The following is a 16,090-nucleotide window of genomic DNA, read 5'->3' as shown; positions in this document are numbered from 1 at the left end:
TTTTACTCAAATTTGAGAAAATGCATTTCGCAGAATAAACTGAAATCGATATTAAACTCAAACATAGTAGACAATTTGAGTTTGGTGGATAGATTACCGGTACTTAAGTTGTTTGGGCTTTTTTATTTAGAAAATGCAGTCGAGTTAAGAATTCAGCTGTTTCAAATTGTCAAACTCAGTTTGTTTCTAGAAATCGGGGCTGGATCTTTACGGGTCGGTACCTTCGTCGGGGCACCAGTGGGATACCGTATGGGAAGCCCATTTCTAGTGTCCTCCGCTGTGATATTGAAAATTGCATAAAAAGAATTTTTCTAAAAGCAGTGTAAAATCAATCTCAATTACTTAGTCAGGATGGATTGGAGACTTCCAAGTATCCAGTGTCAATTTTCCACTCGTCCTAGATCAACAGTGCCTCATGCATATCACAACAGCAAAGTAAAAGACAGTGACAAATGTCCCTGTGTCTTATGTTATTATTGATCCTATCAACCATATGTGCAATTGAGTACAAAAACAACCTTTGCCCTACATCTGTCTGTGATAAAGGACTTACGATCACCTTGAAGTTGTTCACTGGTCTCGAGGGGACATGGGCTGATGTACCCTCGATGTTTGTTTATGTTCCCTGAGCCCGAAGGCACGTCAACCCATGGGCCCCGAGGGACCAGTGAACAATGTATTTATCTTACCGAACACCTCAATTGTAATTTTGAACTGCTTGAAGCACGGGTATCGGATCATAGTATGGAGTACAAGACGACAAGAAAAACAAATTTAGAGTTATCTCCCTTCCATCGATTTACATTTGCAAAACATCAGTAATTTCTGTTCATTATACGTGATTCAATGTTATTCGAGATAAAGAATTACTACCACAAAGTACCAGATGAGTTCGGCATTTCCAGCGGGGTACATAGAAAATGTTACTTACTTGTAAGCGGGGTACATTGAAAATAACAGAAGAGCGCTCAGCCAATCAGAAAACGACATTAATGTGTGAGGCAAGATAACAAGCCATGTATTGTATGGTGTTACAGGGAGACTGTGAGAGAGAAGGGGACGTGTGTACACAGCCGTGTGTCAGGAAGAGGGAGGGGTGTGACCACCCTTGTGCAGTTCCCTGTCATCCCGATGATGCTTGTCCTAAAGTGCCTTGTAAAGCTGAGGTAAGTTATGAATACATGTGATCATGATAAATAGAGAATCTCACCCGAGTGTCTTTTGATATCAAATATATCACCACGAGTTGATAAAGTTACAAATATCCGAGGCTTGCCGAGGATATTTTTACTTTTATCAAGGAGTGTTGATATATTTGATATCAGAAGACACGAGGGTGAGGTTCTATTTATCATAAAAAATCACTCTTCATTAGTTTTCAATGAAAACTGTACATCTCTGAACACGGTTCTGCCATTAGACTTGCAGTGCAGCGATGTCGTCAAATTCATGATGTCATAGCATTGTCAGGCCATTGTACACAATCTACTGTCAAAATGATAGCTCCTAGGAGATATCGTATGATCTCTCACAAGCAATATCTCCTGTGGAACACAGTTTGGGATGATAAAGTCCTTTTTCTCCTCATCACAATATGGCTGAAATATTGCCGATGTGACGTTAAATAATAACTCACTCACTCCTTTTTCTCTCAACTCATAGACAGCTGCAAAACTTGAACTTTAGAGGTACACAAGGATCAGCCCAAAGTAGGATAAATATTTTAGAATGTGGCATTGACATAAGAATCCAGGCTCTATTTGATAGTGTAACACATTTTTTCTGAAAGTATTATTCATAGGATGTAGTGTTTAAGCTGGAATTTCGCTCTCTCACTCACTCACTCACTCACTGATCATTAACACAAGTTCTTAGTGTTAAGTTTTTAGTCTTTCAACTCATTTTGTACAAGGAATATGTATGTTGTGTCTGAATCAGTCCGACTCTGGGGTTCTGACAATACCCATGATAAGTCTTGACAACAAGTCACAGTCTGAGACTCTTGTCCTCTGACTGTATCTAGCATGTGACTTCAAGTATCCATCTGTTGCAGATCACCATCAAGTGTCCGTGCGGCCATCGCAGTGCCAGGGTGCCCTGTCTACAGGGCGGGGACAACACAAACATCTCCGAGTACCAGAAGTAAGAATGTCTCGCGTACTGACTGTATATGTGGGCCAGTTTCATGTGTCCTCTTTATGTTGCCCAAACTGTCCTGTCATGTATATGTGGCCAAATTTCACCCATCCTTTATATGTGGCCAAACTCTCCCTTCCTGTATAAAAGGTTTAAGCTCACCCTTCCTTTATAAGAGACCCAGTCTCACCTTTCATGTATTTGTTTGATTGTTTGTTTGTTGTTTAACGTCCCACTCAGCATTATTCAGGTTATATGTCTGTGGTCTGTAAATGATCAAGTTGACAAAACAATCCAGTGGTCAACATCATGAGCATCAATCTATGTAATTGGGATAAGATGCCATGTGTCAACCAAGTCAGCAAGGCTGACAACCCGATCCTTTTACCTTCCCCTTATGATAAGCATGGTTTGTTGAAACCAATTCTAACCCGGATCTTCACCATATTGAAGATGGATGGTAGTTAGTATTGTTCTGGGTCCACTTATCAGTAACTAATTTCAGTGAGCATTAGTGTTGGGAATTGGTTGAAATCTCACAATTGATGATTGGTTCGATACCAACGACCAATCATCGAAAAAAATTGGTTAGCGTCATTTTTCAGATTTCCCTATTCAGGTTGTTGTTGGACACAAGTATAAAGAAAAAAACATTTGGTTCTCTGTTTTTGGTTTTTTATATTTAGAAACTGCACAAATTACATTTGCAAATTTCACATCCAGTGGAAAATGATTCAGTTCCAGTGTAACATAAACTTTTTCTATAAAGTTTTCTAAGAATTAAAGACGTTTTCAGGCCCTGACAACGTCCTAGATATGTTCTATCATCAAGTATTTCAGGCCCTGACAAAGTCCTAGATATGTTCCATCATCAAGTATTTCCAGCCCTGACAACGTCCTAGATATGTTCCATCACCAAGTATTTCAAACTCTATTACAGCAGTTCCAAAATCGTTTGTGTTCGATTATGAGAAAATGTGATCGATTGCTTGGTCGTTTGGCCACTGCGACCAATCTTCGATTATTTCAATTAATCGGAACACCACTAGAGGGCACACCTATACATCTTTTAGAAAGCCCGGTTACCCACTTTACAGAAGATACCTGTAGATTGTCACTGACCATGTGTTGTGTTTCCAGGGTGACCGTTCAGCAGCTGTCCAGTGGGCGTGTCATGGACATGGCCAAGTTGGCGAGTGCCATGAAGGGCGGACAACGGAGGTATGTTATGCTGCATCCAGCTAATACCAAGTGTCTCACTGTCTTGTTAGCCAGTGGTTTGTTTGCTGAGAAAGGAGTAAGCCTCACAGTAGTCAGTCTCATTGATGTAGCTGTTTTCTTCTGGGAGATGTCTTTGTAGACTCATGTAGACTCTTTATAACCTGAAACAACTGGAGGCAAATATCGCCTTTCTATTCTAAAACCTGGACTTGTCAGTTACATTCACTTGCCCACTCCTGATATTATATCCACTACATTATCTGGTTGCCCCACCTCTATTGCCTCTTTATGTGCAGTGGTTTGTCATGTATGCATGCAAGAGAACTATGTTCATGGGTTCGGACCCCAATTCATTTGGGTTTGTCTGTACCAAGACATATGTTATGTTGATAAACTGAGACATGTATGACTTCAGGCTTTCATTTAACAAGCTGACACACCGTGATATTATTCAATAGTGTTCAAGAAGTAGACTTATCAGTCTAATGTTGTTGGTATATTGATAGAGAATCACTTCTTCTAGCTTGGACTGTGATGCTGAGTGTGCCATCATCGAACGGAACCGCCGTGTAGCACTTGCCTTGGAGATCAAGAACCCAGACTTCCAAGGGAAACTCGGCAACCCTACATTCTCTGATTTCCTCAAAGAGTTTGCCAAGTAAGTGACAGTCATGGTTAGGAGCGGTGAGTTTGTTGGTGACAAATGACATTTTCATGATTCACGTTTCATTGAAGCTTTTGCTGCAGTTGAAATAAGTCTTTTGAACACTTATATTGACATGTCATTGTCCCAGTAACATAGCAGGATCACTATCAAAGGCCTTTCTACTGTACAATAGTATTAGAAAGCTTTGAACACTAGCATAAAAGATGCTTCTCTAAAAGGAAGTTTTTCCAAACTTCCAAAGAATTTCAAATTAAATGTCAAACTAAACATGTGACAGGTTGAATCTTGTGAGACTGACCTTTCTCTTCCTGGTACATTTTGAAGATGTTTTTTTGTCATCCTAACCACCAACACTGACTTATGAAGGCCAGTCATATGACTTGGTGGATGTTTCCTAATATCCTGTTCATCTTTGCTTATGCTGTGAATCATTGATTGAAAGGTCTGATACTGCCCTAATATTGCCGACAAAACAATACTACTCAAAAGTATTGTTTTATCGGCCATATTAGGATACATCGAAAGTAAGGATACATCGAAAGTAAAATTCACTTAAGTGAAGAACATATATTATTTGGATTTAAAGGTAAACATAATAATCCTCTTAATGTGGTGATAATAATAATCAATTATATGTTGTACAAATGTAGTAAGAAAGCAGTGAAACCTAATTTTATATGGTTTCAAAAAGAAGTATTAAAATATTATGAAATCTCAAAATTTATTGCCTTTTCTAATTGTAACTATGCAAGTTTTCATTCTTTCTGGTCATCCTTCCATTTACTTTTTCGAAATACTATAACTGACAGACTGTAACTACATGTATTTTGTATATATGTGTACTATATATATAAGAGGTAATGTACACATTATGTATTTACATCAACACTACTCGCTGTACAATTATAATTCTTGCAATTGAAGAACATAAAGCTGCTGTAATGGAAATTGTAACATAAAAATGGAAATAAAAAAAACAAACAAACAAACAAACAATACTACTCGAAAGAAGTTAAGCAACACCTGATTCTTTCATTATCTGAAAGAACTGTCTGTTGAAGTTCTTTAACATGTTGTAAAGAATCTGGTGTATTTTAACTTCTTTTGTGTAATATATATAGACAGAACGATAACCTAAATTTGTGGATAGCCTGATTCGTGGATTGTGGTAATTATCATGCTGTCTTGTAAATTAAGTCTTGTATGATGTCACGGAGCGGTACTTTTGGTGTACGTACAATGCCACTTCTTGCTGACAAAAAATATTTGTCCAGCACTGAGATAAATAGCTCAAGATCACTAATGCCATCAATACCATATTTTATTTTTACAAAATGTTAAGTAAAGAAGATACCGTTAGCACCAACCTTCTCATGTCTCATCATCTGCTTTCCTAGGTGTCAATACTGTGCTGTCGAACATAGTAATATATTGTAACCGACTACGTAATCCACGAAACAAGATGACGTCACATGTTGTGGGCACATGAATGGGTGATGATTGCAAATGGCTTCCGTAAACAAACGTTTCATTCACAAGTGGAATAATAGGCATTTTCAATTTGCTGAATCAATAAATAAAATAATCAGTGAGCATACAAAATGAAATTGTGCATTTAAAATATGATTTTCGCCGCACTTCCCTTATATCCACGAATCAAGGTTATGCGAGTGTAGAAAGACATTGGCTGACATATCCTGTGTAGCATTTCTCAAACACGTATATGTTTCCTTTTGCAGGAAGTACCCTAAGTTTGTGTCAGATGTGGAGAAGGCACTGGCAGATCTTGTACACTCTGCGAAACAAGTGAGTCATTTCTATTCCAACAAAGATAAATTTAATTTAAAATCTACTGTTTTCTCTGTAGTGAAGTTTCACATTTTACACGTGAAACTTTTAAATGTCATGCTAAATCACACAGGTGTGAGGTTCCAAATCTGAAAGCATATCTAGTGAGAGTTTGATACCTGGAAATAACATTCCAATCTGAGCTGTGTGTGTGTTGTGAATTTCAAAATTGACTGGTATTTAATGTGACATTTAATAAATGTTTTCATTTGTGGTACATGGTGTACTCATGAAGCAAAGCATGGATTTCAATGCCTCTGTTCAGTGTGCGAAATAGCCACTGGCAGATTAGCCCGTGGCTAGTAAAAGTCCAGTCGGGCCATTAAATTTCCAGAGTCACTGGCCAGACTGGCCTGTGAATTTTCATGGGGTCATTTTGTAAATATATCACTCTCTCCAACTTGTTAAAGAACAAATAAACTTTGGGGTTTTTTTTACTCTTTTAACTATTACACATGAAAGATTTGTGGTTAGTCTTATGCGGAACACCAAATTCATTCTTAAAAAACTTGTGGTTAATTAATACCGAGCGATTAAAAGTTGCCAAAAAGTCGCCTGCTTCACTCTCGCCCGCCAACGAAACCACAGACAGGTTACGTAACTCTGTCGCTGAGCACTGCAGAGACGTCATATGAGGAAGAATTTGCAGTTAGTTGTTTATGAAGTGTGTAGCACGCTCGTCATTTTGATGATTTCTCGACATCAACGAAGACATGCCAAATCGTTGTGTTGTCGTCAATTGCTCCTAGGGGTCGGGGGATGGTGTCACCATGCACAGATTTCCACAGGACCCCACAGTTCGTGCTAAATGGGTTATGTTTGTTGGTGCGAAACGAACATTGTGGAAGCCTGAAACGATATCTTACTTGTGTTTAGATCGCTTCTTGGAAGTTAAAGAATCAAAACTACTTACTAGTTGTAGTAAAATATGTATATAATTGATGACCATAAAGATTTTCCATGACACAACTTGTAACAGAACGATTTATTCCTCGGAAGCGAGGTTGTGGTCGAAGTAACAAGTAGTATTATATTCACACCCACCTCGCTTCCACGAGAGAAATTGTTATGTTATAAGCTATGTCATGCAAAATCCTATTGGCCATCCATCAAATACATATTTTACTACCAGTAGAAAGCAGTTTTGATTTTGTAACTCGGTGAAAACAAACTTAATAGCATTTATCCTCAGACTGGCTGATGTTCACGACAGGGAGCCGCCATTTTTGAAAATCGTAAAGTCACGGGATAAAGTCTGTTAGAAATAATGAGATTATTGTTTGTTTTCATCAAGTTAGAAAATCAAAACTACTTTCTACTCGTAGTTAAATATGTATTTGAATCATGACCAAAAGGCTTTTGCATGACACAACTTATGACATAACGTTTTCTCCCACGGAAGCGAGGTGGGGATCGAAGTGACAATACTGTGCGATAAATTTCTTGCTAAATTCACGTGGTTAACATCCACTCACCAGTATGTAGATATTAGTCAATGTACGTCTTTATATTTGGTCTTATAATCCTAATTAGTTTATTTTCATACTTGTATGCATTTTGAAACTGATTAAAGAGCAGACGATCTGCTAATACTTATAGTGCATTTATAACAGGACTGTAATATCTAGACATTTTATAGTTGCCAATGTGAATCACAATTTGCGCACACGCCCTAGTGTATGTTGTCTGTCCCAGTACACTTCACGGCGAAAACAACGATTCTGTTGAATGCTACGACAAATGAATAAAAACAAAATGCAAATATTCAAATTAAAACAGATTAAAGTTGTAGGAACAATGTCAGGCTATTACCTTGTTCGAGGAATGTATCCATCAATATCCACAAAAAACGAGTGATATGTCATTCATCTGCAGCTGTTCCAAGTGATGTGTCTTTTTAACAGTCTAATATACGAAAAAGTGATATATCGTTTCAGGTATGTCACATTGGTGTATAGTCTCATTGGTCACCCAAGATAGCACACCTGGCAACTAATTGCATAATGTCCGCCATTCTATAAAAAAAAAGTAATTTAGTAAGCCAATAATGAGCAATCAATCAATGTATTGGCGGTTAATCCTTTGAAAGAAGGACGTTGTTTTTACGCAGACACAGACACGACAAGAGTGTATTCAGTATAGATTAGTAAATCTACATACATAAACACTACCTTTTTGACAAATCCACTGTGTAAGATAAAAGTAATTAATCAATCAGCGTGTTATCGGTTAATCCTTTGATCTATGTTTATAATGTTGAGTATTTACTCCAGACACAAGAAATGCCAAATGGGAAGCTTTGTCGGGTAATCTGTGTGGTGTTACCACTAATTATATCTGTTATAAATTCATTAACTGACCATCAAGTGAATGATGACAAATAACGTGTAGGTTTATACCACCTAACACGGGTTACAACAAGGGAGTATTAATTGCTGTATTGCATGCAATTATAATTGCATGTGAAAACTTATGGGCCGACACTGTTTTGAGAATACGAACAGAACTTCATTGTTGCATAAGAAATACATATAAGCATTTGCTGTGTGCTAAAACTGTATGTACCTATTTACCTAATTAAATTTTCAGATTCTTCTAGCAATGGCTAAGTAGGGTTGTTTAGTTTATGGATTCAAATAAATCAAATGTCAATTTTTAATATCATATGTAATAGACGTCATATTTTTACATGACATGATTAAATATCGAGGTTAAAAATAACACAGAAATGGGATCAATTTGGATCAGTCATTATACCATCCAGGCATTAGAAAACCTGAAAAAGCCCACACTGCTTTGATACTTTATTACAATCAGACAAGAACTACCAGGGATATGTTCAAATAACTGCATCTGATGGGCATCCACCCTTCTTAATGTCACACTGTTTAAGTTCAAGAAATTAACCGTAACCGAGATAAGCGAGGTTGATCATCGTTTTCAGCTATCACTAGCATCTGGCTCGAACAAATAAGGCCTAGCGACACCAAGCGATTTTGACAGAATCGTCTATGAAAACAAGTTGTAACTCGGAAACTAGGCAAAGCAGGAGACAAAATTAAGTGACAGTAGATTGTGAGAACATATAGCTTTCCAGAGGTACAGATAAGCTGCGATATCTGCGTAAATTACGCAAATATTTATGTGAAAACTCAATTTCTATTCAGTCTATTGCGTACAAGTACGCTTGAAATTTTGTAAATACTATGAATGTGATCTTACATGCGTACACACAAAAATGTCAAATCTTAGCTTGCATACCGGTGGATAGATAAAATAACTGAAGTATACTGAGAGGTTCTGTTTCAGGACATGAACTTGACAACGTGCCGTCTTTCTTATCGTTTCTCATATTACAGATCAAATATAAATAACAAACATTAACTTTTAATCTTCACTATATTTTCAAATTTAATGGAAAATGGCAAAATACCCAACTGAGTTTGAGTGAGGTGAGTACAATTTATTTGGTTACTCAAAGAAGAATTAGGATACCCAATTGAGATGAACACAAGTGAGTACATAACTCATTGACCCAAAAAGTTATCTGTAGCTCTGGCTTTCATTTTTCACAACAGTTGTCACGATTTCAGGTTTATACAAACCTGTAAACAAGATAATTTACCCCCTGAAATGTACATGAATTCTGCATCGGCCCTCATACCTATTCCTCATATGACGTCACAGAGACGCGCCGCTCTGATTGGTTGAAATTTTGTTCGTGGGTGAGAATTGTGCACTGTTGTCAAAACGGTCGATTAAAGTTAATTAAAGATCGAAATGAGTAGTTTTAATGACGGGGTTTCATTTATAACGATGCCAATTCGTGATTTATGTATTTGTGCCCCACTAGAGTATATATGTAATCTTTAAGTTAATACACTTTTAAATCATGCAAGATTATGGCCTGATAACAATGTTCATCATATTAGGAGCTTAATGATGAAACCCATGTCATGCCGACATTATCTTATTCTCATCTATTTTTGTTATCTTTTGCTTAGTTTCTACATTCAAATTTCTCGCAAGTGAATTATTTTATGGGCTAGTAACTTTCAGGCATCTAGCCCAACTGGCAAGCAAACTTTGGAAACTATTTTGCACACTGCCTCTGTTTGACCAGTCTGAATGCTTAGTTTTGATCAAGTGGTAGAAATTGTATTACCCCCATAAGCCTTATTGGCCATTTTACATATATTACACCTTTGCTGCAATCACACAATAAAGTCCTGTAGCCTATTACATTTGACTCCAGGTGCATATGTGAATATTGCCTAATTTGCCTATTGGTCAGTAACATCAGAATCAATATGCAGCACTGTACTACCAGTGTTTTAGTAGATTACTGTCATTTTAGTTCTATGTAAATGAGACTTTGCTCAGGTTAATAGACTGTCTTTGTCTGCTGAACTTCATCACAGAAGATCATTGTAACGTTTGTTATATGAAGGAAATGCCTCAGTTTGATACATTGTCCTCATCACAACATCAAGCCTCGAGATGGTGTGATAGCTTAGAGCATAGTTACACGATTATAATGTGTGTTTGTTCATCTGTCTATCACCCGTGAAGGTCTGGGTTAGAATTGATCTTCAGTAACCCATGCTTGTCGTAAGAGGCGACTAACTGGATCGGGTGGTCCTTCTCGCTGACTGGGGGCGGTGGGGTAGCCTAGTGGTTAAAGCGTTGGCTCGTCACGCCGAAGACCCGGGTTCGATTCCCCACATGGGCACAATGTGTTAAGCCCATTTCTGGTGTCCCCCGCCGTGATATTGCTGGAATATTGCTAAAAGTGGTGTAAAACTAAACTCAGTCAGTCAGTCTCGCTGACTGGGTTAACACGTCATTGTATCCCAACTGCGTAGATCGATGTTCATGTTGTTGAGCACTGGATTGTCTGGTCCAGACTCGATTATTTACAGACCGCCGCCATATAGCTGGAATATTGCTGAGTGCGGCGTAAAACTAAACTCACTCACTCATCTGTCTATCCAAGATATTTTAAGATGATAGTATCTGGCAATTTGTTTGTTTCAGTCAAAGCATGCAACTCGGAGCCACGCCTTCAGTCCAATGAACCGGGATCAGCGCCATCTTGTGCATGAGCTGGCAGAGTTCTACGGTTGTGAGACACAAAGTTATGATTCGGAACCTAACAAGAATGTGGTTGCAATTGCAAAAAGGTAGGTGCTGAAGTATGGTGTATATGCTTGAATGTATTTATTTACCCAGATATCTCACTAACCCTTCAAAGGTTAAACATGCCTCTCCTGTATTTATTCTCCCTTTTCAACAACTTGTGTTTACTTCCAGGGACAAGTGTTGGCTGCCCAATGCGACTTTGACCACTTTGGTGCAGCGTGAACACTGCCGCACGGCACCACCTCCAATACCCCACTTCCAGCAATCCAGTGAGCCAAGGTTAGTTTGAGGAAGTTCCACTGCCCAATATTAACACTGGTATGTGTTTTATAAAGATTTTAACATACCCTGACACTGCTCACACTATCGACCACTAGGATTACTGTTCATATAAGTTTGTGCAAGATACAGGTCTATGACTATTGACAAGATTGGGCATTTTTCAACACATGACAGAAATAATATATCTGTTTAGAGCTTCTTCATACCTAGTGACTTAAAACCCCATTTGACTGCCTCCGTAGTGTAGTGGTTAGAGCGTCCACCTGGAGAGCGGAAGGTCGCCGGTTTAACCAAAAGACGTTAAAATATGGTACTTGTTGGTCCCTGCCTGGCGCTCGGCATTAATGGGTACAACAAGGACTGGTTGGCTCGGAGTCAGTATAATGTGTCTGTGTGGGGTATTCATGCTTCACTGCGGCATGGTATCTCAGTGAGCTAGCACTATAAAACCAGCGTCAGTCTGGGCTAGTAGAAGCAGCCGCACAAACACATACACACAATACCATGCCGCAGTTAAGCATGAATACCCCACACAGACACATTAAACTGACTCCGAGTCAACCAGTCCTTGTTGTATCCATTAATACCAAGCGCCGGGCAGGAGCCAACAAGTACCATATTATAACATCTTTTGGTGTGACGTGGCCTGGGGTTCACACCCACAACCTTCGTCTCTCCAAAAGGACGCTCTAACCACTACACCACAGAGGTGGCCCTGTGTACTGTGAGGTTGTTGACATGAAACTTTAGACCACAGGTTTTGTAAATGAAGTAATTAGTTTGTAAGAAATTCATGCTCTTGATTTTCAACTTTCAGGCAAGGCTCCCCAGCATCCAACGTGGTGAAGCTGGAGACCAACTCCCCGTCCCATAACCGCAGAGAGAGAACCCCAACCGCTCCAGCCATTGACTATTTCGACTTCTCTGTCAGCTGATCAGACATCAGACAGCTGCTCGATCTTTCAAGGGAGACAACCTTGATGTGTGTAAAATTTCAGCGTTAATGATTCAAAAGGGTGATACTTTAGGTTGAAGAAATCATAAAATCAAGCTATTAATCTTATCACAAAGATTTGATAAGCCATATCCAGAGTTTTACTCTCAGAGTTAGAAGTGAAAGTTGTATATTTGTCAGCCAAGATTTTACATCATAGTAAGCACATATTGAGTCAGATGTTGGAGAAAGACCTCAGTGTAAAAACTTTGATTCTTGATTTGCACAAGTGTGCAAGAGATTTACTTTTACTTGGAGTCAGTTTCAACACTCAGTTTGTCAAGGGACATAACTCTCTGTTTGTTAAGGTACATAACTCTAGAGTTATTATACCTGGAATCTGTTACAGCTGATTGATGAAATATGAATGTGGAATAAAACAATACATTTATGTCATTGAGGATAATTTCAGAAACTATGATTTCATCATCAAAGAAAAATATAGATTAAACTGGAATTGATTTTTCCTATTTTTGTTGAAAATACGTTCGTGACCCGGTGAAAACAATAATAACGGCCTGCTTATTGTAAAAAAATCCAGTGATCATGGACCCATCAAGATTTGGCTAATTTGTTGCCCTCCATAATGTCATAGTGGTACATCCTAAGGGGCATACCATGTAGTATTCAGGAGGGGGTGTTGGGGAGCCCTCAGATTTCTTAAAGGTTCAAATATTAAATTCAGTCATTGCTTCAAGAGTATTTCTATGTCGGAACAACATATTATGTACAGAATATCAGGTAATATCAAGTTTGTACAGTTAATTGAAATTTGTTTCTTTGAAAATGAACAACAGCAGTGTCCACCACCCCTCCCTGTATATGAAATGGTTGGTCCCATAGAGGTGAGATTGACCATTGGGTGTACACTGATCAACTGGCTGGGGTAGTAATATACACTGGCGTATCCAGAGGGGGGGGTTCAGGGGGTTCAAACCCCCCCTTTTGAAAATAACTTAAGACCACATTGAAGATTTATTTTTTTTTGAACACCCTGAACACACACACCACACACCACACACCCCACACCCCACACCCCACCCCCTTTCAAAATTCCTGGATCCGCCCTTGATATAGAACCTGATATTACTTTAGGGTGTGGGTTTGGTGCATTATAAATATACATCCTAAGAATATTATTATTATAATCAACTAACAGCAGGGGAATTTTATGTAACTACTTGTTAAGAGGAAACAGAAGTGAAGTATATTTCACAACATCCTCACAACATGGATTACAATACAGTTCAACATCTGGTAAGGGCCGCACCTGGGACTTAGATGGTAGTTTGGCTGATTTACTTAGCAAATGTTTAGTAGCATACAATGAGGTGTTATTAGGTTTTGGATCATGTCTGCCTGAATGTCATAACCATCTTACTGGTCTTGTGATAAATGAATTTGTTTATTGTTATTTGTGTGTATATATGTGTTTGACATAACCAGATGTTCTCACAGAATATGTTTTAAGAAAATATTACATATGTGAAAAAGTGCTTTGGTAATGACAGTGCTAATGTTTTTTCATTTATTTCATTCATTTTATAGTTAAGACTAAAGCTGATCAGAATTTTCTTCTGTTTCCAATCTCCTGTCTGCCCAGAATTTTTCGCCCCAACTTGAAATAATAAAAATGTCAATGTTCCCCACTGCTGTTGAAATTTCTGATTTAGTTAGTTTAGTTTTACCCCGCTTTTAGCAATATTCCAGCAATATTCCAGCAATATCATGGCAGGGGACACCGGAAATGGGCTTCACACATTGTACCCATGTGGGGAATCGAACCCAGGTCTTCGGCGTGACAAGTGAACGCTTTAGCCACAAGGCCACCCCACTGCCCAGAAATTTATGCCATAAGGTGATAACAAAAAATACTTTTACGGTATCACACTCACAATATCCAGGTTAATTTGATCTTTTTTTTGTAACTACATTTATGAAAAAACTGTTGTGAATGATTTAGAAACTATGACCATGGAATCTAAATGTTATAAACAAGACACACAATTAGAGGACATCTCCCACATGCTCTCTTGAGGGTTGAGCTAAGAGATAAGACATACATATATATAACATATGAATGGCCTACATGAATATTCTTGAAAATAAAGAATTTTCTGGATTACGTGTTCTTTTATTCTATTTTTATTTTATTAAGAATGAAAAGAAGATGTAATCCAAGCAATATTCTTTACGTTCAGCAAATAGCATCTTCTATAGTGCCAATCAAGCATCTAAGAATATTCTTGTTTCATATGCATCATGTCATGTATTGAAGCAGCTTAAATTAGTTCTACCTGGCCACACACAGCTGTTAGTAGGTGCATCCTCTCCAGCAATATTGGATTATAAAATGAAGTTTTCCTGATATGTTCATACCTCTCAGTGTGCTGTGCTAGCCCAGTCTTTAAAGCCTTGCCACTTGTCTTAGACCAGGGTTTGATTCCTGACATGCGTACTCCTGACAACCATTGTGGTTTCTCCGAGATGTAGCAGGAATCGTACCGAAAGCATCCTGAGACCAGACTGCCCTCTCGGTGGTTGTAATCATGGTGGAGATTCCCATTTGGATGAGGTCACCAGCTCCCATGATGGCTGTTCGAGAACATCATTTATCGGTTGGCAGACTATAATGTATTCAATGAGTGTCAATGTTCCTAATGTTCCTAATGTCAGTGTTGTAAGTCAAGTCATATCAGGTATTTACAGGACACCATCCCTGAACATCCGGGTTAGAATTGGTCTTCAGTAACCCATGCTTGTTGTAAGAGGTGACTAACGGGAATGGGTGGTCAGGCTCGCTGACTTGGTTGACACGTGTCATCATATCCAATTTCGTAGAACAATGCTCATGATGTTGATCACTGGATTGTCTGGACCAGACTCGATTATTTACAGACCTCCACCATAAAGCTGAAATAATGCTGAGTGCTGCGTTAAACAACAAACCAACCAACCAATTTACATCATATCTACAGAATGTGGCATTAAACAACAAAATAACCTTTATCAAAGACCACAGGCATTTTTTATCATTGTTCGCCCCACCTCCTGGCTGTTCATGGAATGATCAACTCAGTATAAGCCTAAGGGACCGTTCATAATTTATGGCAAGGGGGATGGGTGATGATGATTTTTATGGAGAAGCATGTACAATATGAGTGCCACCCCCCTAAAATGTATGTACCAAGTAAGTGACTCCCCTGCATGTCATGTACAAAGTCAATGACCCCCTCTCTCTCCCCCCCTCTCCTCTCCCCTATTATTCAGTGGATATGTTTAATCGCTACAGATGCAACAAAGCTGTTAATAATATTGTGACACGAGTCATAGAGATGTATAATTATTTTTATACTGCTAAAAAAAAGCTCAAGATCCTTCAGTTCTTTCAGATGAACTGTAGTGACATGAAAGGATTGGAGTGAGACCCATAGCATGCCATAATGGATTTACTATAACATATTTCATGCCAGACTGAGTATAGTAATATGAAAGAATCCTGTGAAAACTTCTTTTTGGTAGTATATTATGAAAGAACTCGGTGATCCTGAATTCTTTGAGTCGTATTCAACTGCGGGGTGTTGTCACATGCCATGATCGTGAAATAAACGATTGTTCTTTGTTATGACAGTGTCCTTTCGTCTTAGAACTTCCAGGCTTACAGAGATCCATTGCTAAAATACGATTGATTAAGGGATTGAGGTTTTTCACCGCTTTTAGCAATATTCCAACAATATCACGTCATGGGACACCAGAAATGGGCTTCACACATTGTAGTCATGTTGGGAATCGCACCCGGA

General features: G+C 38.5%; 1 protein-coding gene across 1 annotated transcript in view; it reads left to right on the top strand.

Moving 5' to 3' along the window:
• Window positions 1-14,415, top strand: part of LOC124264882 (transcriptional repressor NF-X1-like) — a 30,531-nt gene extending 16,116 nt beyond the window's left edge. Inside the window, exons 16-23 of the mRNA XM_046699656.1 lie at window positions 1,038-1,166; window positions 2,054-2,142; window positions 3,277-3,357; window positions 3,881-4,015; window positions 5,764-5,830; window positions 10,910-11,055; window positions 11,186-11,293; window positions 12,114-14,415. Coding sequence (XP_046555612.1) covers window positions 1,038-1,166; window positions 2,054-2,142; window positions 3,277-3,357; window positions 3,881-4,015; window positions 5,764-5,830; window positions 10,910-11,055; window positions 11,186-11,293; window positions 12,114-12,231 — 873 coding nt within the window. The 3' untranslated portion in view covers window positions 12,232-14,415. The remainder of the gene's footprint in view (window positions 1-1,037; window positions 1,167-2,053; window positions 2,143-3,276; window positions 3,358-3,880; window positions 4,016-5,763; window positions 5,831-10,909; window positions 11,056-11,185; window positions 11,294-12,113) is intronic.
• The last annotated feature ends 1,675 nt before the right edge of the window (window positions 14,416-16,090 follow it).

The sequence above is a fragment of the Haliotis rubra genome, unplaced genomic scaffold, assembly GCF_003918875.1.
Source record: "Haliotis rubra isolate DU_JTF1 unplaced genomic scaffold, ASM391887v1 Scf95, whole genome shotgun sequence".
In the NCBI taxonomy this organism is placed as follows: Eukaryota; Metazoa; Mollusca; class Gastropoda; order Lepetellida; family Haliotidae; genus Haliotis; species Haliotis rubra.
The sequence above is the reverse complement of the archived record's forward strand: the minus strand, read 5'-3'. Positions and strand labels throughout refer to the sequence as shown.